This window comes from Grammomys surdaster, unplaced genomic scaffold, assembly GCF_004785775.1.
Source record: "Grammomys surdaster isolate TR1022 unplaced genomic scaffold, NIH_TR_1.0 126531, whole genome shotgun sequence".
NCBI classification, from domain to species: Eukaryota; Metazoa; Chordata; class Mammalia; order Rodentia; family Muridae; genus Grammomys; species Grammomys surdaster.
Window position 1 is genome coordinate 8760615 of NW_021621323.1, and position 26885 is coordinate 8787499.

General features: G+C 39.9%; 1 protein-coding gene across 1 annotated transcript in view; it reads left to right on the forward strand.

Moving 5' to 3' along the window:
* Nucleotides 1-26885, forward strand: part of Arhgef38 (Rho guanine nucleotide exchange factor 38) — a 118264-nt gene that overhangs the window by 70657 nt on the left and 20722 nt on the right. The window contains exons 4-7 of the mRNA XM_028760513.1: nt 7014-7161; nt 13194-13211; nt 21235-21434; nt 24000-24133. Of these exons, the coding sequence (XP_028616346.1) occupies nt 7014-7161; nt 13194-13211; nt 21235-21434; nt 24000-24133 (500 nt within the window). The remainder of the gene's footprint in view (nt 1-7013; nt 7162-13193; nt 13212-21234; nt 21435-23999; nt 24134-26885) is intronic.

A 26885-nucleotide genomic window follows, 5' to 3' on the forward strand; every position in this document is an offset into this window, starting at 1 on the left:
CACACACAGACTTTGTCCTGAATCCTGGAATGGTCAGCATCTGAGCATCCCTGAGCACATCCATCCTCCAGGAAGCTAAAAGCCCATGAGCAGTGTGAGGCAAGACCTAAAGGTACACAAAGGTGAGAACATAGTACAGCCTTTGCAGGTGACAGATTGGGACTTTATTGTGGCTATATCACTACAGCTCAAGCTGTGGGAAGACACCTTGGATGGATGATGATCATATTCACCTGTTCTGGGTAGAAAACTAAACAATACACTGCGCTACAATGGCCTCCTTTTTCTTCCAAAACAACAATTCCCCACTGTTATAATCCAGGATCTGTGTAGCTCTTTATAGCTTCTTCCTACAAACCCTGCAGCTTGTAGCTTTGAAATTGTGGCCCCCTGATAGCTGTTCCAAATCCAGGCACCACTTCCAGTAAGAAGTAGAAAAACCACTTCCTGGTGAGAATTTTTCACTTCAGGAGAGTACTTTACCCATGGTTTTATTTCACAGAGCTTGTGCAAGCACGCTTGTGAAAGTGGACTTTGCCGCTCATAGTTTCTAGCAATTTGAGAACTACCAGACCTATATTGTCAACTGGGTGTATTGTCGATCCAAATTCTATAAATTTGGAAGAAGAGTTCAGAAGAACAGGTTCACAACTAGCAATGGGTGCTACATTCATTTGTTTGTATTTGAAACGGAAATGGCAAGCCCACCACAGGTGAAGGATTCAGAATCTAAGGCACTTTCCCTACTCCCTCTGCATGTCAGATCCACTAGAAGAGATTTTGTCTACTGTGTAACTGTTATGTCCCCAAAGGCTGAGATCACTGTATTCAACAAGCACTTACTGGATGCATGAAATACAGAGACAAGGAAGTTACGTTGCTACTAAGTCAGCCTGTAGTTTGGGTCAGTATTAGTGTTAGAAGCAGATAAAAATCATAGATATTTACTAAAGTGATCTGTGGAAGAATCACTGATTGAACTAAGAATGGGGGTGTCCTCTGTGTTATGAACCTTAAGTAGAGACAGGATATTGACTTATGTCAACTTTAAGGATTCTTGTCCTAGTATTAAAGTCTGCAGAAAGCAAACAGGTTTCACATCAAGATCCTGAGTTACCACCAGACTCAATAGCCAGGTGCTTGAATATCAGAGCGAGACTAATGCTTAACAAGCATGCATCCCATTGTTGAGACAAAAATGGGTAAGAGTTTGATTTGCCCACATGACACTACAAACTCTAGATACAAGCAGAAAGGAACTCAGGGCAAAGTTCCTTCCATTCCCTTTTCTGTCTGCATGCTGCATGAATGCACCTCAGTTTGTTCTGCCCAGCTGCTAGGCTATCTCCTCCCATGGTTGGGAATTCTGGGAAGATGACACCTCAATTGCCAAAAGGCCCTTCTTTGAGAGCCCAGCCCTACCAAACATGCCAGTTTTCCACAGTTTTTGGATGTGGTGGTGCCATAGGTAGGACACACCTCCCATCTCCTTTCTTCTTTTCCTCCTCACGGTCCAGTGTCCATCACTGGTGCCAATTCCACACCTATCCCTGGTGCCTAAAGTCTCTCACCTGTAAATGAGGTTCCTTCTGCACCATGGCTTCAGAATCAATCATAAACCAAATATATAGATACATGTTTTTGAACATCTCTTATGCTGTTGCGTTTGAAAAGCTTTTTACTAAAATACTTTTGAAAACACGAGAGACTTACCATGAGCTCCAGGAAACAACCTGAAGTCATAGCTCCAGGCAAGAAAATAGTACACTTGGAGGGACCCATGGCGCCAGCTGCTTATGTAGCAAAGGATGGCCTGATCTGGCGTTAATAGGAGGAGAGGCCCTCGGTCCTGTGGAGGCTCGATGCCTCAGAGTAGGGGAATGCTAGGGTGGTGAGGTAGGAGGGGGTGGGTGGGTGGTGAAGTGCCTTCATAGAAGCAGGGGCACAGGGGAGGGGATAGGGGGTTTAACTGGGAAGGGGGATAACACTTGAAATGTAAATAAATAAAATGACCAATAAAATTAAAAGAAATAAGATAAAAAAGTAAAAATAGCTCCAGGCAAGAAAACAAACAAACAAGCAAACAAACCATCCAACCACTGAAGTGTTACTTTAAGAATTCATGTAAAGTTTCCCAGCTTGTTCTCCCGAAAACAATGCTTTTCTTCAAATACCATAATAAAACTGGTACTCAAGGGATGCATCTATTTTAGCCCCATGGGAGCACGTCTTACTCGCCACCTATATTTGTTTTGAACTCTACACTCTGACCAGGCCCCCTGGATACCCTCAGCAGTCTCCAGGCAAGGTTGGGCTAAAGGCTAAGGACTCTGACTTCCCCAGTCTCTAGTCTCAGAGAACAGACTAAATCTAGGGAGACACAGGAAGCATATGAATGAGTCAACACTTCCTGGTTAACCTGCTTTATTTAGTCCCAGCAACTGGGCTCCCATCCAAAGGAGGATAACCAGGCTACAGGAAGCACACCTTGGATCTTCTGCATGCTGCAGGCAAGACTCTTTCTGTTGGGAATGCCAAGTCTAAGCTTTGTCACCCAGGAAAGTGATATCTATCATACCCAGACCTCCGATCTCCTGTTCAGACAGTGGATACATCTGTTCCTGCTCTGGGAGCCCTCCTGGTCTGTTTTCTGTATTCTGACTATTCAAGCTTGACAATCAAGTTTTACTTAGGACTACAGGAAACTTTTGAGACATAACTCAGTCTTTTAATTTTTTTTCTCTAAAAATAATTTAATGGCAATTCGAAAGGAAAACAACAAGTTAAAGAAAAACATGTTTTTACATATATGTAAAGATACTTTCACCGAAAATGTGTTGAGAAATATACTTCATTACAACTATTGCAATTCAACTTTTAAAATATAGTCCAAAGCTCTCAAGGAGCTTGTCCCATAGAAGATTGCTTCTCTTTCACACAGCAGCCAATTAATTGCCTATAGCTCTGCTTCTTTTACAGCATCATCTCAGCCGGATCTCAGAGCCGAGCTTGTAAATTTTTTGGTTATATACAACTCACTCCCTGCTTTAAGCTTTTTCATGGCTAACAGTGTAGCATTTCACACATTTTTAAAACAAAATGTTAGAAATCAGTATCTCTCCTAAAATATTTCCTTCAAAACAGGAAAAGAAATATAGCATATTGGTTAGAGTTGAGCTCATCTGGGAGGAAAGATCAAACCAAATACTTGTGGTGTAAGAAGCCATGCTAATTTCTCTGTGGTACAAAAGCCTGTGGGCCTATCTGTTCAAGCTGGTGACAGCTTTGCATCTCCCTCAGTTTTTGCATCACAGAGAAATTAGCACATCTTCTTATACCAAAAATATTCAGAACAACCAAACTTTCTATTGCTTTATGAAAAAAATAAAAAATAAAAAGGAATGCATCTAGGTCAAGGGAGGGGACAACAATATAGAAGCCCAAATTTTAACCTTTTCCATCCTGGGGCAGTCAAAGATTTTCCATGTACTTTACCCTTCTCACAAGCCCTTGCTTTTACACTCACTTACAGCTCTCTGGGCTGAATATGTCCCGCTCTGCTCTGCCACAGCTCTAGCATGGTGTGGGCACGTGGCAGAGCGAATGGAAACTTACTCTTCTCTCTTACCCGCACTGGCTTATATAAGCTATTTGGATGAAATGTTGGTGCTTTGTGTCTGCAATACAAACTGTAAGGCTCAGTGCAAAACGGTCATCCAGTAAAATCATTGTTAAACAAAGATGCACTAAAAAAAGAAAAACATCCTTTCCTTTTTGAGCCACCTTTACTTACAAAACCTAGGATAAGTTGCTTCCTTGAATATCATGGCTTTCCTCTGAGTTTGCACACTGACAGAGGAAATGTAGAAGCATATGGATTCCACACCACACACTGTGACCCATCTCATGGATAGGCAAGGGCTCGTAAGAGAAGAGAAGGGACAAATGAACAAGAACATTAAATTAGAAGAATCCGAATGCATTTACCTCAGTGAGGGCCAACTGCCTATCAGGAGCAATTACACCAGAACAGATTGTGTTTGCAAAGTTGCTTTTAAATTAAATAACTAAAGGAATTTAAAACAGAGTTAGTTTTTGGTTGGGTCCTATTTGTTTGTTTGTGTATGTGTGTGTTTCTCTTCTTTGCAAGATGGTTGCTTTGGGGGAGATGTCACTGCAAAAAAATATGTATTCTTTGGTTGCAGAATATTTAAAGAGAAGATGGTAGTTTTGTTTCATAGGATTGCAGTGCCATTGTGTCAGGCAGCCAGAGTGAAATTATCTTCCCTGGTCTTGGTTTACTCCTCTCTCCACTCTTAATCACCCCTCCAGCACACATGCGTTAGACCGAGCAGTTGTCCTTCACTGCTAAAGAAATGCAGCCAAGACTTTCACGTTACCGTGGAAACAGAATCACTTTTGGCTGCGAGACACCTCGCTTCATCAGCACTATTATGAAGCAGAATGGGCTGGGAGGGAAATCAAATATTCTGCCCACCAGTGTTACAGTTGGCCTCTGGGTGAATAAATGACTTTCAATTAGGGTACTTAAATATATTTTAACTTCAATAATTGTTATTACAGCCCCAACAGAATTTTACTCGGAGATTTTTTTTTCAAAGCTTTCACTATTAAGGGGAGACCTAGCAATTCTGGGACATTTCTGTTAAAGAATGTTTTACAGGGGAAACTGCAAGTGATGGTTTGCTTGCATGTAACACAAGTATTGTCTTTGTTTTCTTAACTTTCTGATTTAGCTGTACATATTTGTCATGCTTTTTCTCCTCCTCCTCCTCTTTCTCTTCCTCCTCCTTCTCTTCCTCCTTCTCCTCCTGCTTCTCTCCTCTCCTCCTTCTTTTATCTCTCCTCTGACCTCCTTTGTTATGAACATATATATTTGTCACTGCATCTTATGTGAAGATGTGTAGTGTGCCAGGGAGCCTCTATCTAAGCCTGCACTGATCTTACTTCCAGGGCTTAGGCCCATTTCCAAACGTCCCACTGCTACATTGTTATACTACTTGGAGTCTCTCTTCTCTTTATAATCAACCTTAAATTTACTTGCCTTCCTCTCTTATTTCCTGATGTTAACTGTTTCTTTCTGTGTATACTGCAACCTTAAAGGGGAGGTCTTCAAAAGTTATGCTAGGAGAAGGATCAACCCAGTTAAATCCCAGAAATAGCAAGAATCCTTCATCCCTTCAGCTGTAAAAATGTACAATTCCCTGGGTTAATTCCAGGTCACCCAGGCCTCTTCTCTTCCTCTCTCTCTCTCTCTCTCTCTCTCTCTCTCTCTCTCTCTCTCTCTCTCTCTCTCTCTCATCTAGCTATAAGTGACAAAAAAATCCCTTATAATGAGGAGAAAGCAAAGGATTTTTACTGGCTTAATGCAAGCTATAAATGAGTAGAATGCTTTAGAAATATCCCAAACCATATGAAGGAACATAGATGCAAAAATAAATTAACAAAACAACAAAACCATTCCCCAAATCACCATTCAAGCCCTGGCTTCTGATTCTGACTGTAGCAGTCTTACCCCTCAGTCAGCATTCAGCAGAGCTCTGGTGTGTGAGGACAGAAAGCCAAGAACACTATCTAGCCTGTATGCCTGGCTTTGTCACCTCCTAGCAGGACTTCAGAAGAATCATTTATCTGCTTCCAACTCAGATTTATTCATTCCAAATTCATATAGATAAATAGCCTCTTATCTCTTCATGCATGTAGAGAAGGAAACAGTTCCATGTATAAAACATGGTTAACGTGCTCAAGACAATCTGTTTCTGTAGGAATATTGACTTTCTCCTATACTATAGATAGCATGTCTACATTACTGCCAATCAACCCAGCTATTGAAGTCAATTCTGCTTCTAAATTATTACCAATCTCAAGCTTAAAATGCCTTTTGGAAATAGATCCTGTCTCATGTTTCCTCTGCATTGCCTTCAACATCTAATGCTTATACTCAGTTTGAAGTGCTTGAATGAGTTACTAAATCAGACTGGCATTTGGTATATACTAGGCCCTTTATTTGTAATTATATCACAATATCAAAGAGGATTCATTAAATGTTTGGACACAATTGATCTAAGCTGTTTCATAAAGGTACTTTCCTGAAATTGCACGTTATCCAACTGAACTTTACAAGAAATAATTAACTGTCCTTTCTTCTTTTATATGTAGAGAAATGTTCTATTTGTCTAGGTCTAGGTCATAGAATTTAGTTTTGTTTATGTCACATGTATGTAAGGGCCTACAAAGGCCAGAAGAGGGCACTGGATCTCCTGACTTGGAGTTAGAGGTCGTTGTGAGCCATGTGTGGTATGGGTGTTGAAAACCAAATTTGAGTCCTCTGGAAGAGCAGCGGGCACTCTGAACTATTGAACCATTTCTCCATCCACACCCCTATTCTTCTTTTCTCTAAATTCTGTTTACCTTCCAGATCTTAGAAAATGTTGTCAGTAGACTAAATATCAACAAAACCGCATACCTTATATCTTCTATCATTTTGATAAGTCAAAACTTTTTTTCCATTTTGAACATTTATTATGTATGGGCTCTACTCTGAGTTTTTCACACACAACATGTCTTAATTGTAATTATTTCTCAATGAAATTGAATCTCTTATAGCTGGTAATTTATACATGAGGAAACAGAGAGTTGAAATTATTTTCTTAAGTCTGAAAGGCAGTCGATAGCACAGCTTTATTTAAACACGGGCAGGCCACTCTGATCTAGTCTGCTCTTAACTGTGATTCTGTATACCAAGCTGTTAGCTCTTTGTCATTTGCTTTATAAAAGGCAGAAAAGAAGAAAGGAAAGAAGAGAAGGAGGAGAAAAGGGGGAGGAAGAAAAGGAAAGGGGAACTATATACTCAATGTCTAGCATCCTTTCCAAATAATCTAGGCATCAGGGGGAACAAACCTGAGTTTTTGCAATAGTCAACACTGAGTAATAACACATGAAATGTCACCTTGGTCTGATGAGATCATTTTGTCTTTGTTTATATTGCTCAGGAGAGGTATTCTTGCAGATTAAAGGACCGCTGGAGGATATTTATAAAATCTATTGCTATCACCATGATGAAGCACACAGTGTCCTAGAGTCCTATGAAAAGGAAGAGGAGCTGAAGCAACATCTGAGCCATTGTATCCAGTCCTTAAAGTAAGGCCTTTTTCAGAAGGCGATTCCCATCCACTCTGGCTGCTTAGCAGGGGTCTTTTGGAATTGATCAGGATGAGAGGTCACATATAGCCAACATTTTACAGCGCTTGCTCAGATGGCTGCATTATGAAAAGTTGATGTGCTACAAGCCAAGATCAACTTTTATCCCTCCTTGACAGGATGACTAAAAATAACAAGGGAGAAAAAGACTCAAGGCCTTATAGAGATGGTCGGGGAGGGGGGTGCTATATTATAAAACAGTAATTATAAAATAAACCTGCTACTCATGCATTCTCAAGGGCTGGTGGATAGTGAGTTGGTTATGTTAGTGGGATTCCTGAATAGTCTTCCTTGCTACCGCAATTCACTGTGGGGAGATTGCAAGGATTGTTAAGACCCTGCTAAACTTAGCTTCACGATGATTAGACACTCTGCAGTCCTCACCCACAATACATGAAGAGGCAGCAGAGGTATTTCATGACAATATACATGATATGCATTATTTTTTCCTAAAATGAATACCTATTCGCGATAAGATCTGAACCTATACATTTGAATAAGAGTCTTAAAACTCTTGTTAATCCCCAGTCGATTAATAATCGCAGATATTATCTTTTGTAAACAGGAGACCATGAGCCTGTACTTGATCTGACGTTTCAGATGAAACCGGCATCATATTGCACGTATTGCTTCCTAACGCATGGCATTTAAAGCTAAACTCGCTCTCCTTTTTTTCACCTTGTCGAGTTTTCCTAAGGACTTTGCCTGTTAATGACTCTATACCATCAAAAGGGCAACATATTGTGTACTGGGCAACATCAGGTCAGGGATTGACCACTTTGAGGAAGCTGAGGTGTTCCAGTCAAGATGCAGCAGTCTGAAACTCTAGTACATCTGTGTGTGTTCTGCTGTGTGGGAGAAAGGGGAGCCCTGCTTTGACAGGAGAAGGCTATAGCAGCGTTGAGGTGCAATGGGGAGACCGCTGGAAGACTTTCTAGGCTTCAGAACTGAAAATGAGTTTAATTTGGTCTGCATGGCTTAAAACAAAACAAGACAAAAACAAACCAAGAAACCTTTGACATAATTTCTACCTTATTGTCCTCTACTGGCCCAAATAGCAGGTCTTTAACATTTTTCCATGCCTAGAGAAAAAAAAAAGAAAAGGAAAAGAACATTTATTGAAGCCTTATGCTGTGGTGTGTATACTTCTAGATGCTGAAAAAATATAAATAAATAAAACTTTATACTCTCCAAGGAGATCGGCATGCAGAGATAACTCATGCGTGTGTGCAGTGTGCATCTCTGGATGATTTTGACTATTCTAGTGTAGGTCAGTGTTACCATATCAGCTCGAAGAATAATTAAATAAGTTCATATATGAAGAAAAAGTCCTCTCCACAGACATGTATTTTTATCCTCACATAAGTTAATGCTGTCCTGCATACAAAAAATCTTCTCTCCTTAAATAAGAGACAAGATCTAATCCAACAGATGTCACTTTCCTTCGAGTTCTGGAAATAGTAAGGGGAAAGAAAACACATAACACATGTAGAACTGGCTCCTTCAATTACCTTCGGTCTAACCCTGGGGCCCAAGGGACCTGGAGAGGAAACAACCTTGGGCCCATAATCCTTATGACTGCCTCTCAGAAGCTGCTCTGGGGAGAGTAAACATATGTGCCTTCAATAAACTTCTGATTCGTAATAGAACAGAGCCTGCTACCGAATTCTCTATGTAGCACAGCTCGATACCATTTTTCTTCAGGAGCAGTTAAAGATAGAGGTAATTTTAGAATCTCAAATTTACCTTCAGACCCAATAACTTGTTTTGTTTTTGTTTCTTTGACCTTCAAAATTACTGTCCCATGATGTGTCCAATTTCGTGTACTCAGAACCATTTTGACTTTTAGAAATAATTTGATCCGCCAAAAGCTGTTAAGGTGTAGAATGCACAAAATCCAAATGAAACACTATTGGCAGAGCTATTTCTTAAGGGAAAGAAAAATCAAAATAAAATAGTTTAAGTTAGAGCTATTTTCCTCCAATGCAGCCTTTCCATGAAAATAAAGTTAATGGTGAATTGTGTGGGTCTGCCTGGGGGCTGAGTGCGGAAGCATTATTGACATTGCTATATACTGACCTCAGCTGAGATAAAGCTTTAAATTCTGAGAAACAGGTTTTCAAACAGGTTTATAGGCCAAAGAGAGTCCCGAACACCCTCAGGGCTTGGTTTCGCTTGCCAAGTAATCAGTCAAAGCTATTACTGTCGCCCTGCCTTTTCCTACTGGCTAAATAAAGGAGCGGCTGCCATTGCTAATGAACATTAGCCGCCACAACCTCCATTTTCAACAGTGTAAGGGATACTGAAATGAGTCGGTTTGAAGCAAAATATCCATGTAGCTCCATGCCTCAGACGCTGAAGTGGATTTTTAAAGCGACTTAAGTTACATTTTAGCCAAAATTAAAGCATGTTTATTGAGGGCCTCATAAATATTTACTATGAGTACTAGATAATGTTGAAAATATTTTTTAATATATAAGCATGGTTCTTGCCCCCCAGGAACATAAACTCTAGTCAGAGATAAACACCAGCTGGAAAGCTCACCAGCAATGCAAAGATGATGTACTTCCTATCTCAGTAGGTTCAGTTGGAGACTAACCTCCAACAGGATGGCGGAGATGCTGCCCAGGTCTGCATGACATTCAAGCTTAGGAACCTTGGTTATTCTTTGAAGCCCATTATCATTCATAAGAGAAAGTTATATTTGTATCCAGAAAATTAATTTTGAAGAATTAGGGCAGTATTTCTTGGTGTGTACGTTCCCCAAGTGCCAGACACACCAAAAATATATATGAACAGTGAGCAACTTTATTTTTTTTAAAAAAAAAAGTAAGGAAAGATGATTCCAGGATTAAGAACACTGGCACCTGCAACCTAGAAACTAGACATTTGCGAGTTTTTTTTTTTTAATTCAGCAAGGCATGTTTAGCTGGGTATCCTAGGTATGACCCCTAGGATTACCTGCAATGCTATATAAATATGTCTCTGAGGGTCTAGAAGTTGTTTTCTGAGGACCTCACTACTTCTCCTCTTTGGAATTACTATGATTCCTGACCTGTGTGAAGATGTGAAAACTGGGCAGTTCTTTACCAAGTGTAGGTATAATTAGAACAGTCTGTCTGCTGCCTCCTTTTACCGTTTTTCTACTTAGAAATGTTACTAAGGTCACTGTTATACGTCAGTGGCCCCAATGGATCTGTTTAGTTTGTAATAAAATAAGAACAAAGGAACTTTTTCTAAGTGTTTCCGTGGGTGGCTGGAGTCCATATTTCTAGCCTCATGTCTTAGATTACAAATTAATCTGTATTTATCTTCTTGCTGACAAAGGTCCCGTCCTCAGGAGGAAGCCGCTTACCGTTTAGCTCTCTAGGCATTCTGCCCACGTGGCTCCTGTGGCCTCCCCATCCTGTGAAGCAGTGAAAAACCCAGGCAGTGGGCAGGCTAACGGGTGGTACCTTTATTCATTCACCGCCTTCTGTTCTTATTCTAAACAAAGGATCCTGGGTAAAAATCAAAACCACTTTCAGAAATTCTTCCAGCTCCTTGCAGTATGACATGGTTTGAAAACAGACCATACTCTTTAAGGAATAGCCATATAAAACCTTTAATTCGTGAGTCAAATTATAATGAGCCCAGCAGGAGAGGGAGGTAATTATTTTATCCTACAAATAGCTTCTTCCTAAATTGTCCCTGGCTGGAATCACCTTCTGAAAAGCTTCAAAATCCATCGTAAAATAAAGAATGTCTCTTCCTTAGTGGTGAGAAAATCAGGCGAAGTTTGTCCCTTACAGAACAGGGCTTCCTCTATTAGAAAGAATATGACTTCATCTATTAGAAAAATGTCAGGGTCCTTTAAATACAGTGGTATGTTACATTAAGTGCATGCTTAGTTTTATTATAATTTTAGTTTGTTTTGTTGAAGTAAATGAAATAGAAAGAGAAGACAAAGAGTTCCATGTCTCCTTCGGGACTTAAAAGCAAAATGATTTTTTCTTTGAATTTCAGTGTATTTATATTATATGTTGTATTTTATATTATATGATCTACAAAAATAAACCCAAAGAAGCAAAAAGAATAAAATCCTAGAACAAATGCAAATTTCCAGTAGAAGATAGAAATTATTGGAAGACTGTGAATATAAGGAACTGGATGCAAGACAGCCAATTTTTTTCACTATGGAATTGTTTAAGTATCAATCAATAATTACCTAAAACTATAATAGATGTTCATTTTAAAGACAGCGTAATTTTGTCTTTGACTTTCATTTGAAGGTTTTAGACTCAGCAGAACCCAGTTATTCCAAGATGTCTAGGAATCTATCTACAAATACAGGTCTGTGGACTGAGGAAGCAGTTGCTTCATACACATGCAAATGTTTTCCACATGTATGAAGAAATGGGACTTTTTTAATTTATTAAATCTAATTCATCATAGGTATTTATCATTAAATATTTACCTTAATCACTGAATAGAAAAAGACTAAGCATGATATCACGTGCCTTTAATTCAGCACTCAGAAGCCAGAGACAGGAAGATCTCTGTGAGTTCAAAGGCAACCTGCTCTACAGGGCAAAGTTTAAGAATAGCCAGGACTACACTGTCACATGCAAGCAAGCAAGCAACCAAACAAACAAACAAAAAGACCATCTACTGCTGAAGAATAAAGTCATGCAATTTTTATATTAAGAATATTCACTGAATTCCAAAAGATTAAAGGCACAGGGAGACCATGGGTATCGCAGGATAAATAGACATCCGTGTTATTTTGTAATAGCTACCTGCCATGTTTGGGAGAAAACTTCCATCTCTTTTATTTCTTAAGTTTCGACTGACTAATTTCTATTGTTTTTAGGACTAAGTAGTTTCACACATACTTTGAGCCCCTAACACAAACTTGTCACTTTTTAGATTGGTGCCATAGAAATAAACAAGTCATGCATAAATCCTTGCCCAAGTTGGAGGGATAGACAATAAACTAAAGACATGTGGTACATAATATGAAACATTAACAACCATTAGAGAGAGAGAGAGAGAGAGAGAGAGAGAGAGAGAGAGAGAGAGAGAGAGGCGGTGAACAGTGACAACCAGGATGAACAGCGAACCTTCATCAGAGAAGGCTTCTCAGGAAGGGACATCTGAGCAAAGGCCTGAAAGGGATAAAAGAGGAAGGTATTTAGAGATATAAATGGAGAGCAATCTGTACAGATGAAATAGCAGGTTTAAAATCCTGGGGGGGGGGCACTAGGAAAATGAAATCTGTGGTTGCCATAGCACCTGGGGAGAAACACATACCAGGAAATGGGATAAAGAGACTGAGAGGAGACACAGATCATGTGCTTTTCCATAAAAGGACTTGCTATACACAAGCAAAGGGGCAGCCATCAAAGCTAGCAGGGCCTGCATGAAGGCTATCTTTGAGAACACTTAGTGAATAATGATAAGCCAACCATAGGATGCACACTTGTAATCTCAGCACTGGGAAGGCTAAGCCTATGAGATTGCCAGTTTGTGGTCAACTTTGTCCATAAGGAAAGTTCAAGGTCAGTGAGGATACATGGTGACACCCTTGTAAAAAATTATTTTCCCAAGTCTACATAGAGTACAGAAGACTTGATAAAATTATTCTACAGGTCACTTTAGTGTTACTTTGTAATCTCATAATCATGTTTTCCCTCATGATTACATATGATATAGTTTTCAAAGTGTAAACACAAACAAATTTAAATACAATTTTAAATTATTAAAATGTATTAACTGAATCACTAGGTTGGATTTTATATATGGTATTGAGAAAGAATGGTAGCTATATTAAAGTGTCATTTTAGAACACATTACTAAGCAAAGACACTTGATTCAGTGGGGCATTCATGAAACTCACTACTTATATAGTAAATTCTAAAGCATTTGTAACATCACATATTATCCCACATATGTGAATTTTTATTGATTTCCTTTTTCCTCTTCTTTTACAGGAATATATACATGCAAGAGTAAGTACTCCTCTTTTAAGTTTTTCCTTTTCAATGTTTAATTTTATTAGATCTTTGAGAATTTCATAAAATATACGTTGATCTTATTTGCTTCCTGCCCCAGATCCTCTGAGCTCCACTCCACCTTTCCATCCACCATGTATCTTCTTTTTCCACCCAAGTCCAGTTTATGCAGCACACATATTCATGGGTGTGTGGCTTTTCCCTGGAGCATGGTTGACTTACCATAGGCAACATTTGTAAAGAATACTGATTCTTCCTCTCCAATACTTATCAATGCAATATCTCTTTGGCCAGAGGTGGCACTCCATATCTACTTCCCCTCTTCATTCTGATATTTAGTCTGGCTTAAACTTGTGTGGGGCTTGTAGATGCTGTCATAGTGGCTGTGATCTCATATGTACAACGTTCCTACCTCTTACATTCTTTATGCTTCCTTTTATGCAATGATTCTTGAGTCTTGGGAGGAAGAGTGCGATATAAATGTTCCATTTAGTGTTGGAACGTTCTGTAGTCTCATTCTCTGTACCTTGACCAGTTGTGCACCTCTGTATTAATCTCTGTGGTAATTTGAATGAGATGTCAAATGCCCTCATTGGGCATTTGAATACTTGGAAAGGTTTAGAATGTGTGGCTTGTTGGAGAAAGTATGTCACTGAGGCTTTGAGAGTTCAGACGTGAGATACTTCTAGATTAATTTCTCTGATCATACCTGTGGTTATTCAAGATGTATATTCTTGGTTTGCTGTCCCATTTCCCATGCCTGTCACTTGCTGCCATGCTTCCCAGCCATCATGGACTCTAATCTCCATAATAACAGTGATGGACACTTATCCCTCTGTAACCATAAGCCCAAAAAATTCCTTTCTTCTATAAGTTGCCTTAGTGTGGTAGTTTGCACAAGAAATGTCCCTCATAGGCTTATAGATTTGAATGCTTGGCCACAAGGAGTAGCACTATTAAGAGGAATGGACTTGCTGGAGCATATGTGGAATTTTTAGAGGAAGTATGCCACTGGTGGTGAGCTTCAAGGTTTCAAAAGCCCAAGCCAAGCCCAGTGGCTTTCTCCCTTCCTGTTGCCTATGGATCCAAATGCAAAACTCCTAACTCCTTCTCCAGCACCATGTCTACCCATGTGCCATGCTTCCTGCCATACTGATAATGGACTAAATCTCTGAAACTGTAAGCAAGCCCAAGCTGAATGTTTTCTTTGTAAGAGTTGCCATGGTCATGGTGTCTCCTCATAGCAACAGAACTTTGATTAAGGTAGAAGTTAGTATCAGAAGTAGGGTGTTGCTGTGACAGGTCTGACTATGCTTCTTGTTGGAGGAATGAGGACTTTGGGACTTTGGATTATGAAAGTAGGTAAATGTTTTAAGTTGGGTTTAATGAGGTATACCAGTAGGAGCAAGTAAGAAAACAATGAGAGCAATGTAGAAAACAAGGGCCTGGCTCAACGGGTTCCAGAGGGGAAGAATATTCATAAGTAACCTAGAGACAATTCTTGTGACATTTTGTCAAAAAAAACATGACTGCTTTTTACCATTGTCAAAAAAAAAAATCTGCTTGAGGCTTAATTGAAGAGGTTCGGATTAATGGTGTTGGCAGAGGAGATTTCAAGATGGCATAATATTGACTGTGTCCTATGATTATTAGTGGTCCCTCTTATGCATATCAACAATGAAAAGGAACAAGCTGAGCAAGGAAAACTATAATTGAAGAGAAACATAGCACCAAGAAGTATATTAGAGTTAAGTCCAATGCTCAAAAAGATTAAAGCGTTTAAAGAAAAGCCTGATCCTAAGTGGAATACAGAGAGTGGTGACTTCAGAGCAAGACTACACCCAGCTAAGCATCCAATTTACAAAAAAGGAATTAAAGAAAAGCTTAATAAGTAAAGGAAATAACCAACAGCAGAAAACCAATGCAGATGTAGTTGAACAAAAGGCCGTGTTCCAGCCCCAGCAAGCAGTAGAACTTAACAGCTTCCATCATGTGGCTCTGGCTTTAGAGTTCAGGATACAAGAAAGAGGTTATGGAATCTTCCTTTACAACTAAGAGAAGCTGGTGATGCCAGGCATGAAGCTATGAAGGTGAAACCTGAACTAGTTGTCTTGGAGACCAAGATACTGGAGATGCCAGAATCATGGATACCTGCCTAGGAAAACCACAGACTGAGTATGGAACTAGCCCCAGAAAGAAGAATGTTGCAGTCAACAATGCTGAAAGGAACTGAAGATCTGAAGAGTGCTTTGACATCTCACATGGAGATGCAGAGCTCAGAGTTTTCCCTGCTGGTTTTGGGTCCTGCTTTGTTCCAGTATTTTCTCACTATGCTCCCTTTTCTCCCTTTTGGAATGGTAATGTATTCTCTGTGCCACTGTGTGTTGAAAGCATACGTTCTGCTTTCCGATTTTGATTTTATAAGCGATTTCACATAAAAGATTGCCTTGAGTCTCAGAAGAGACTTTAAACTTTGAGCTTTTAGCAATGTTGAGACCGTCATAGACTTATGGAAACTTTCGAAGTTAGACTAAATGCATTTTTTGTAGTATGATATGGCTACAGGCCTACGGGGATTCAAGAAATAAAATGTGATGGTTTGAATAAGAATGTCTCCCATAGGCTCACATATTTGAATGCTTGTTCACTAGGGAGTGGCACTATTAGGAATGGCCTTGTTGGAGTAAATGTGTCACTGGAAGTGGGCTTTGATGTCTCAAAAGCCCAATCCAGGTTGGATGGCTTTCTCTCTTCTTACTGCCTGTGGATCTGGATGCTAAACTCTCCTAATCTTCAGCACGATGTCTGCTTGAGCCGACCAGCCTTTAGATGCTCCTCACTAGAGCATTTCACATATTTTAGGTGATAACTGTGGCAGTTTTCATATCTTTAAAACTATAGTTGAGATTTTCAGGTTTTTTAGGTTATATCAAATTTCTTCTATGATATCCTCTTTCTCCCTTTTCTCCCTCTTTCCCTCCTTTTCTTCCTGTCTCTTCATCCCCTTTATGTAGTTATATAGTAAATTTACTTAAATGTTGATCAGTATTTGAATTGTTAAGCCTTGTAGTAAACCAGTACTAATTTTGGTCTGAGAGTAAGCAGGTGGCAATCATCCTCTTTTTTCTGGCATCCTTTCCTCTTCATCTTCATTTTTTAGTTTTCTTCATATTAATCACACCAAACTTACTTTCTTTTAAGCCAAGTCATGTTTCAAGACAAATAGACACCGGTTTGCTGAACAATTCATATCCCCAGGAGTTTCTCCCAGAGCCCTTCACAATTACTGACACGGCACCCACATGGCCTCCCTCCGACCACACTGGAGATCTCTCTGCCCTCTTCAGTATTGGCTTTCCCCATTTTGACAATTACCACTGGGTAATTTCCTCCGTTCTTTGACACTATGTGGAAAATAGGATTTAAGAATTTTTACTACCGCCAGGCAGTGGTGGCTCACGCCTTTAATCCCAGGAGTTGGGAGGCAGAGGCAGGCGGATTTCTGAGTTCGAGGCCAGCCTGATCTACAGAGTGAGTTCCAGGACAGCCAAGGGCTATACAGAGAATTTATCCTCACACTTGATTCATATTTTGGCTGGCGCTAGAATTCTAGATTAAATGTAACTCACTGTCAGAATTTGAAGGCACCTCTCATTGTTTTCTAGTTTTCATTGTGTGAGAAGCTGTAGCTGACTCGGGTTCCTGAACATCTGCGGTTCCTCTGTTCCTCTGATTAGTTTAAGAGTCTCTTCTATCCCCAGTGGCTAAAGTTTCGTGGGTGGCAGTGTGGCTGTTTCATCTCTCATTCTGGGCAGTGGGTGCTGACATCTGCTGGCTTTTCTTAAATCTCTTCCTGATGATGTAACCTTGAGATCTTCCACCAGAGTAAGCAACTCGGAGGATTATCATTTATTTACAATGGTTAGGCCATAAACTAAGCCTGTTCCACTAGCTTATAACTTATACTAACCCATTTATACTGTTCTATGTCTGCCACATGGCTAGTTACCTCTCCTCAGTTTCGTAAGTCTGACTTCCTCTGAGCTCAGGCAGGGAATCTTCTCAGGCTTGACTTTTTCCCAGAGTTCCTCTCTTCCTGCTGGGTGCCCCCCCTTCTAATCCTGCCTCAGTTTATTGGCCATCAAATTTTTATTGACAGGTGATGCTCCCACACGGTGCACAAGAGATTATCCCTTGTGGTGACGATTTCCTCCTCCAGGTGTGTTCTGATGTTTGATTCTAGGAATTTTATCGATAGTGACTGACTTAGTCTCCATTTCTACTTTTAGTCTTTTAATTTCCAAGAGTTCTGAATTCTTCAGATGACCTCCCCTAGTTTTGTTTTGTTTTCTATTCCTCCCACTCTCAATCAGTTTTTTGAAATGCCGTTTTCCAAAGAGTATGCATGGGATAGACCTAGGCCCCATGCACATTTGTAACAATAGTGCAGCCGGGTCTTCATGTGGGAGCAGGGGCGGTCTCTGACTCTGTTGCCTTCCTTTGGATCCTTTCCCCCTAACTTAGCTGCCTTGTTCAGCCTCAATGGAAGAAGATGTGCCCAGTCTTACTACAACTTGATATGCCAAGGCTGGTTGATATTCATGGGAGGCCTCCCCTTTTCTGAGCAGAAAGGAAAAGGGGATCGGTGTGGGGAAGGGGAGATAAGGGAGGAACTGGGAGAAGAGGAGGGAGGAGAAGATGGGATTAAGAGGTAAAGTAAATCAATAACTTAATAAAAATGTAAAAAAAATCAAATTAAGGAGCAAAGTCAAATAAAAGAACAATATATATATTTTCATTCAGTTACTCAAAAAAAAAAAAAGGTGTTTTCAACTGATTCTTCTTGTTTTGGTCCCCAGTCGCCTCTGTTCCCAATCCTTTAGATAACCAAAAATTGTTAACGATAAGTGTTCTGGAATGTTTAAGTGTGGCTTTCCCATCACTACTGCTTCTTTAACCTCAGCTACATGAGTTGTAATTCATTCTCCTTTATTCTTCTAAAACTTAATAGTTTTGTATTTATTTTGAGTTTTCATTTTTTATTGCAAATGCTATTTGTTATATAGCTCTCTACAGTTTTCTCTATTATTGTCTTAAATTTCCATAAGGAGATTACATTTTTAAAAAGCTTACTTTATGGTTTCTGTAAAATAAATATAAAATTTAAGATATTTGTGGACATGAAATAGAAGAAATCCAAAAAATTATAGCCAGTCATGAAGTTATTTTTCCTTCTATTGTCCTCCCGCTTAAAACACAGGTATCTTTCATATGGAATTTTTTTCTACTTTCCACTCTAGTTTTTACATTGTCCAAATATCTTTTCCTACATTTTATTGGAACCACTTTGCAGCAAAACTGGATACTGTTAAAAAACAAAGCTGTGTTTGCATAACCTGGCAATGCCCAATAGTAATGTGTGATGAGCTTAGTGCAGCTGTGTCTGTAATTAAATACTTGCCAAGCAATTCATGATACAAGAGGACACTGGAACAGTATCATGCGTTAATGGCTGTACTCAATTTGGTGCAATACTGGGGAGTGCTGTTATACATTTGGTTCCTTACTATGGGGCAGGCAGGTGACAACTGGCTGACATGAGGATATCATACACAGGACTCATCTGCCTTCACCATGTGCAAGACTTAATCTCACTAGGAGGGATTAATCAGAAATGGCAGTGAACTTTGTGACACCGAGCGACTGGAGTGTTGTTATCTTACAACACATCCTGTATCTTTTCTTCCATATTGTAGTCTGTCCGATGCAGATACCAGAACGTTATCGATCACCATTTGAGCAACTGAAAAAAAAAATGACACTCAAGCAGAAGCGTCTGGGAACTCTCTGTCAGTCACTTCTCAGCATTCCATTTATTATGCTTTCAAGAAACAATAGTCATTTCTAATTATCATTTGAAACATAAAACAAAGGCACTAGAGATTTGATGCCAGAGACTGATAGGAAAAGGAGGAAGGACAGCACAGGAACTCAATTACAGGCTCAGACTGGCTTGTGTCAAATCTAGATATAGGAGGAGGGGCAGCTCACAAAACAACTTTACCAGTTTATATGTCTGTGTTCCTTGATGTTGGTTTACACTCTCTCTCTCTCTCTCTCTCTCTCTATATATATATATATATATATATATATATATATATGTGTGTGTGTGTGTGTGTGTGTGTGTGTGTGTGTGTGTGTGATTATGTAAATAAATAAATGATTAGTATTTGATTGTACTTATTTTGGATGCTATTTTACTAGTTTCTGAATGATTAAATAAGTTATGTTTGGAAATAATTAAAGAATAAGCCCACAAGAAATTCTGACTACAGTCACCTAGACGCTGTTCCTGACTTGTTTCTTCTTTCCTTGAATTTTCTCCACAGAAGTATAAGCTATTGTGAAGGGATAATCTCTGTTTTGAGATACTAAAAAAATGTTGCCTGCTACTGACACCCCAGCAATTAAAACGCTCCTAGTTGGGTTTTCAGTGTGATTGATCGTCTTTCATCCACTTCATCCAGTTCTCCTGGAAACCAGTGGTGTTTCTCTCCTCCCATCCCTGATCTCCTTTTCTGTCTCTTTCTCCTTCTGTCACCCTCTCCCCCTCGCCTTTATCTTCCTGTTTCTCAATAGACTTCAAGTACAAGAGAAAGTCTATTAAAGCAATTTTACTTTCTTGCAAGCCTTTACTATTTATTTTGGTTTTCCTTTAAAAACTTTGCCTTTCTGCTTGTTGTAATATTTGTATCTATTAGGCTAGTATGATTTTTTTCAGGATATAAATAAACTCCTCCCTTTGTTATTGATTTACCCATTTTGAAATTTGGGGGTGGGGGGGATTTTCAAAAGAAAATTAAAGCTCATGGCAAAAAGCCTGAAAACCCAGTAATTCTTCGGTCTAAATGTGAACATTAATAAAATGTAATCACGGTGGAGATACAGTGGTGACAGAGAAATTGGTCGTAAACTGGAAAATTGGGAAATGAAATGATTGTAGACGGTGGTAAGAGAGATGATGAACATAAAAAATGGAGATGGGATTGAGAGCTCCGTGTGTGTGTGTGTGTGTGTGTGTGTGTACACGTGCTTGTGCGCACTCACATGTGCGCGTACCAGTGGCAATTAAAATCCCTTTGTTTTTCATTTGTCAAATGAAGAATTGAGCTAGATGGTTTCTAAGATGCTTTCAGACTTTTTTTTATGTTATTAAGCATTTTACATTCACTCTATTTTTCAAATTACGTGACTATTGTTTATCCCTACAAGTATTTTTTTTTTTAAAGTAGAGGTATGAAAAATTCACCTGTTGGGATTTTAAAAGAGTTGTTATTTTCCGTCATCATTATTTGTCGATTCCTAAATTGATTTTTCAGAAGTCGTTGCCGGCTGAAATGTCAGAGGCAGAGGTTTGGACAATGGTTTGACTGAGCTGGTAGTTTCTTTCTCCTGCACAACCCTAGGCCGGTGGGAAGGGTCCCATCTTGTTTCCGAAGCATCTGTAGAAGTGCCAGATGTGAATGCTGGCTGTTGCACAGTGATGCAGTTACTTAAAGAGCTGTTGGTAAAACCTCACCTGTAAGAAAGTGATGAGGAGGCATCACGTGACGGTGAGGGATAAGGGAACCGATGGTCGCGATAGTTTAAGGGCTAGTCCATTTGTTACAAATTACTCCTGAAGTCTGTGGTACGACCCTTGACGGAAGAGCTTTTCAGCTTGGTGGAAAAGAGAGGAAAGAGCATAGTTTTGACAATGTTTTCTCAGGTCACCTGTTGGGTTTTTTTTTTTTTCAATAAGAGTTGATTTTTCTCACTGGTAATAGCAAAACTATTAAATGAATGAAAAAAAAGGTTTCATTTTTCTTGGCTGTGGAAAAACACATCCCGAAGCTGATATAAAGCCCGGTGTGCACACTGGCCTGTAAGTGACACATATAGAAGTGCTTTTCGGTAGGTAGGAAATAAAAAAAAATTAAAAAGTAAATGAACGTATGGATATGAATTATGTCTGTTGTAGAGGCAAACCTAACCTGCTGGACATGGGCTCTTTGATGATCAAACCCATTCAGCGAGTGATGAAATACCCCCTGCTGCTGTGCGAACTCCGGAACTCGACTCCGCCCTCCCACCCAGACTACAGAGCCCTGGAGGAAGCCTTCACTGCTGTGAAGGACATTAATGTAAACATCAATGAGCTGAAAAGAAGGAAAGACCTAGGTAGGTGGAAACATGAGGGGCTGACTATTCCCCATGATAGGAGAGCTCCGTGTGTGTGTGTGTGTGTGTGTGTGTGTGTGTGTGTGTGTGTGTGTGACAGTCACAGTATTTGAATGGTTACGCAGCAGCGACGGAGAATGCGATGATTTGAAATCCAGAGTTAGAGCAGAGTGGGAGTTTGCCTGGATAGCTAGGTTCAGAATAAGACCATAAAGTAGACACAAAACTGGCAATTAAAACAAATCCAACAGTGTGTTCAAGTCCTTAATCTCATCTGATCACTGTGCTCTCCGTGGTATACTGTGGGCAAACAGTCCTGCCGCTTAATATCTGCAGAGAAAGGAGGACAGCTCAGGATCTGCAGACCTGGGAGGCTAGTACACAAAGAAAAGGATCAGACCAGGGCCAGGACCATGTGAAGGGCTCCATCTGGTATGTTTGACCCATTTGATCCTGTCACACATGAAGAATTGGGGAGAGGGGCAGGTTTAATTGTTTATACAATTTACAATAGATTCCTAACCATGTTAAGGTAAGATATTACAATTAATGTCCAATATTAAGTGTAGTTTCAATATACAATTCAAAATACAAGACACAATTCTAATTCCATGAACTCCATGTGTCCCAGTGATGCTAGGCCTGTATCCTCTCAGTGAGCTGTCACAAAGCTCTTGTCCAAGTCTGTGTTTCTAATATAAGCCAGCCTGGGCTATATAGTGAGACTGAAGCCAGCCTGGGCTATGTAGTGAGACTGAAGCCAGCCTGGGCTATGTAGTGAGACTGAAGCCAGCCTGGGCTATGTAGTGAGACTGAAGCCAGCCTGGGCTATGTAGTGAGACTGAAGCCAACTCAACATTTAAGTCATGACAGGAGTTTCAAAATAAATGGTGCAATGACTTCATTTTTCTTTGATTGGTTTTATTTTCAAGTATGTAAAAAGCAGTGTATTTGTTTTAACAAATTAAAACTATAAAGGATAGAATAAAAGAGTAAGTGATAGAGAAAAAGATACCTTAAGCAAATTGAAAGGACTGTATACATAGGACGCCTGACTAGGAGGTGTTATTATTTCAGAAATAAGAATATTCTAATAAAAATATCAATAAAAAAAACAATTCACAGAAAGCGTTGGCAGTAAATGGGGGAATGAAAATTTAAAATCCCAATGGCGTGCCTAATCTCTTGAGCCATCAAATGCATGCCACTGGCCAGTGCTTTTCAATAACACTTCGATACTTGGTCTTAGATAAACGGCAGGAAAATGTTAAAAAATAGTTTTAAAGATTTACATAATACCCCAACAATGGATAATAAACTGAGTTATGCACTATGATACCATGAGAAGATTAAAATTCAGTGACATGAAATATTGATAGCAACCGGTTTAATCACAAAAGTTTTTAGAAAGCATTGTTTTATTTTCTGAAGCTTGGTTTAACGAACCCCCAGGTTGGCTTCTGTCTCATTATACAGCCCAGGCTGGCTTCCGTCTCACTATGTACCCCAGGCTGGCTTCAGTCTCACTATATAGCCCAGGCTGGCTTCAGTCTCACTATATAGCCCAGGCTGGCTTCCGTCTCACTATGTACCCCAGGCTGGCTTCAGTCTCACTATATAGCCCAGGCTGGCTTCCGTCTCACTATGTACCCCAGGCTGGCTTCAGTCTCACTATGTACCCCAGGCTGGCTTCCGTCTCACTATATAGCCCAGGCTGGCTTCAGTCTCACTATGTACCCCAGGCTGGCTTCAGTCTCACTATATAGCCCAGGCTGACATTGAAAGTCTGATCCTTCTGTGTCCACTTTCCAAGTGCAAGATTACAGGTGTAAGGCACTAAGCTTGGCTCAGCCTTGAGTTTAATATGTTACCATTCTTACAACATTTGAAGACAGTTGATAACGTGTCTTGTATCACTCTACATGCACTATTGGCTTAATTCTCATTCACAGTGATTGCACATCCACGCCCTTAGCAACACTGGATGCATCAACATTTGGTACAAGATGAGAGGTAACAATTATTTTAAAGACAAGTAAACCTCAGACTGATGCTCACCTGACCTCAAGTCACAGAGCTCATGAAAAGCCAGCCTAGGAGTTGAGTCTGGTGTGTGATGGGTACAGTTGTCTTTTCATTACTTTGGACCTGATTCCCTAATCCAGAGGACCGCCCCCCTCCTCAGATCATATGCATCATTGGAGGGGGGAGTGCTTTCTTATTTCTAATACAAGGAATTTTCTTTTCGATTTTCTCTGGTACTGAGGGTAAAACCTAGCATCTTCCCTTGTCTAGGGATTTCTTTAACATGAGAGGTAAGTTAATCTTGAGCTTGAATAACCTTGAGTAGCCATGCCCTTGAAGAGCTGAGTTTCTGAAGGTCAGTGGGTGGGGTACTTTGGACAGGCCAGGCAATAGAGATAATGGGGTACTGGCCCCTGTGGAAGAGAGGTTTAAATCCCCATACATTCTGTCCTCAGTCTAAACATTGGTCTTGAAAACTCCAGTGGAGTGTCCACTCTGGCTGCACACAGTCACGTTTCCCACTTCGCTCTTGCCTTTCAGTTCTGAAATATAAGAAGAGCGAGGAGGAGGAATCCCTCAAAGACAAACTATCTAAGCTAAACATTCATTCAATTAGCAAGAAGTCAAAAAGAGTCACAAATCATCTGAAGATCCTGACCAGAGGAGAGTCGCAGGTAATTTTTCTTCTGGACCACCTTCATTTACTCAGGGAGCATTAGCACTGCCATTCTTGAGTGGGTGGGGGCAGGGCTTGGCTTTGCTCTTCCTGTGAATATATCTAGAACACAGAACCAAGCGAGTGCCCCAACCCAAGATCTTTCTTGGAGGGGAGACGGTAGGTAACTGGAGGCCTAGAAGGTTTTAATGCCATCTCAGCTTCTACTGGGAAGGCAGACGGAGGAGAGATGAGACTTCACAGCCTGTCGTGACCAAGGGAGACCTGGGACTCAGCAGCACGCAATCTCTCTCCAACGTGACGTTCAAACTGTGTCTTCCACCTCAGCTTTATTTCTGCTTTAAAGTTTTTCTATTCCCCCTGGGGTTCTCTTTATTAAATAAAGTAGCATTTAGATGCATAGTTCAGTGATGATTTTGGTGCCCTAATCCCCTTCTCTCCCCCTAGGCTCCCTAGACAAACAGTGTATTACTGGGCGTGTCCTTAGTCAGCCCGTGTACATAGCTTACACATTGATCTTAACCTCTTATGAATAACAGACTTTTTTTTCAAAGACTTCTCAGGGTTAATCTGCTTAAAGAGAAACACATGAGATATTTTCAAAAGACAGGTTCTACCTAGTTCAAGGGTACAACCTAGAACCCTGTCTTTATACACCCCAGGAGTTTTGAGGTTAATGATTCTGAAGTACGCAATCAGGAGAATGTATACTGAGAATAAAAGATAGGAAGTTCCTGGTCTGGCGATGCGATGGGGTACACTGTCCTCCTTTTCTTCACATTTTCCCTGTGGCTGCACTGACGTTACCACTTGTGGGACACATAGTCAGTAGCATCATTGAATTTATTTCTTTATTACTTTCTAGGGATTCACCAGGTCCATCCCCAAAAGAGACTTGATGTGGAGGTATAGTGGGGAAAGTTTGGGACATTAGTGGTAACTGATTGTGAAATGGATAATTGGGACATCTCATCTAAAGACAACAGTAATAAAATCAAATTTTAAATGAGCTTAAGGAGACAGTAACCCCCCTGTAGGCATCTATAAACGTGGTGCAGAAATTCTCTTCCAGGCTTTACGATTTTGCTTCTTGCTCAAGACGGTCCTGTCGAATAGAGCAGACAGCTTCTAATCTGGGGCAGAGTTTTGTGGGGACCATTATATTCTTTCCCATATTTATCATCAGCTTTTTATTTTTTTTTTAAACTGTGAACTAAAAGTGAATTGTAGCTAAAATAGCCTGAAGGGATATTAATTAGATTTTTTCCTCTTAATCTTTATAGAGGATGGCCTGTCAGCACTGAAGCATTTCACTGTTAATCAGAAAATCAGCTGCATAGGCTGGACTGGAGAAGAGATAAATCTCAAATCAATCAATTTTGTACTTGTCAGCAGCTCAGGTGAAATATTAGTGGAGTTAGGGTGTAAAGCTATTACCCAGGAGGAAGATTCTATTCAATCCATCACGTATGTATTGAATTCCCGTATACCAGGCACTGTGTGAGAGATTGGGACTACAGAAATGAACAGGTATAGATTCAGAACTCAGACTGCTTAGTTTTAATCCCAATAATATCTATAAATACAAGTTTCTCTAACTTGCTACCTTAATTGCTTTGCTATTTTAGGGCAAAGACTATGCATCTGTCACAAAGAGATTCTCCAGCACAGCACAGTACAGCACAGCATAACATAACATAGCAAATGGAACATAACATCACAAATAGAGCATAGGATGCCAGTGAAATAACCACTGGTTCCATCTCTAATAATAATCTGAGATGTGAGCAGATAGGATCTGCTTCATAAAAATCTTGCAGGAACCCAGCTTGGCATGTGTTGTGTGATGTTTTCCACAAACATTGTCTTCAGCTGCTTGACAGAAATGAGGTCATTATTGTGTCTCCATTCAAGTCCCACAGACAATGTCACAAGGCTAAGACACAGAAATGAAAGACACTTCCTTTACACTCTATTTTCCCAAATCCAGTTATGGGGCAGAGCTATCTGCAATGGAATCTGGGAAATGTGGTCCCTGGCAGGGCAGCTATACCGCTAACTTAATCTAGTGTTGCCAGCTCTACTACTGGAAAGACAACAGGGAAATAGTAACATCCTCCAAAGCATCTATTTCTTTATCTCTACAATGGGATTAATCATAATTCTTGCCCCATAGAGTTGTGTAAGAATTACAATGACAAAGTGACTGAAAGGCTTTTGAGCTGTGCCTGAATATAATTAATGCTTAATAAACATTAGCTATTGTTACACTTAGAACAAACGTCTTAATCTTTACTACTTAGAATGTATCAGTGGAGGAAGTTGCTTAAATAATTAACTAAGGTTATAACAGCACATAAGAAGGAGAATTTAATTTTGTCCAACGTGAAAAATATTAATGAAAGTAGAATTCGCAGAAGGGGTGACTCCTGAGACTAATTCCCCCAAAATAAACAGAATTCTAAGACAGAAAAGGAGAAACAACATATTCCAGCAAAATAACATGAGAAAGATTTAGTTATAGGGATGTAGGCTTGAACAACATCTCTCACAGTGCAATCCTAGGCACCTACTTCAAAATTACCTGAGTCCTAGTTAGGTCCACAGAATAAAATATCAGGAGGTAGGATCCTTAAAATCATCATTAAAAAAAACTGTCCAAGCATATCGGTACACACACACACACACACACACACACACACAGAGAGAGAGAGAGAGAGAGAGAGAGAGAGAGAGAGAGAGAGAGAGAG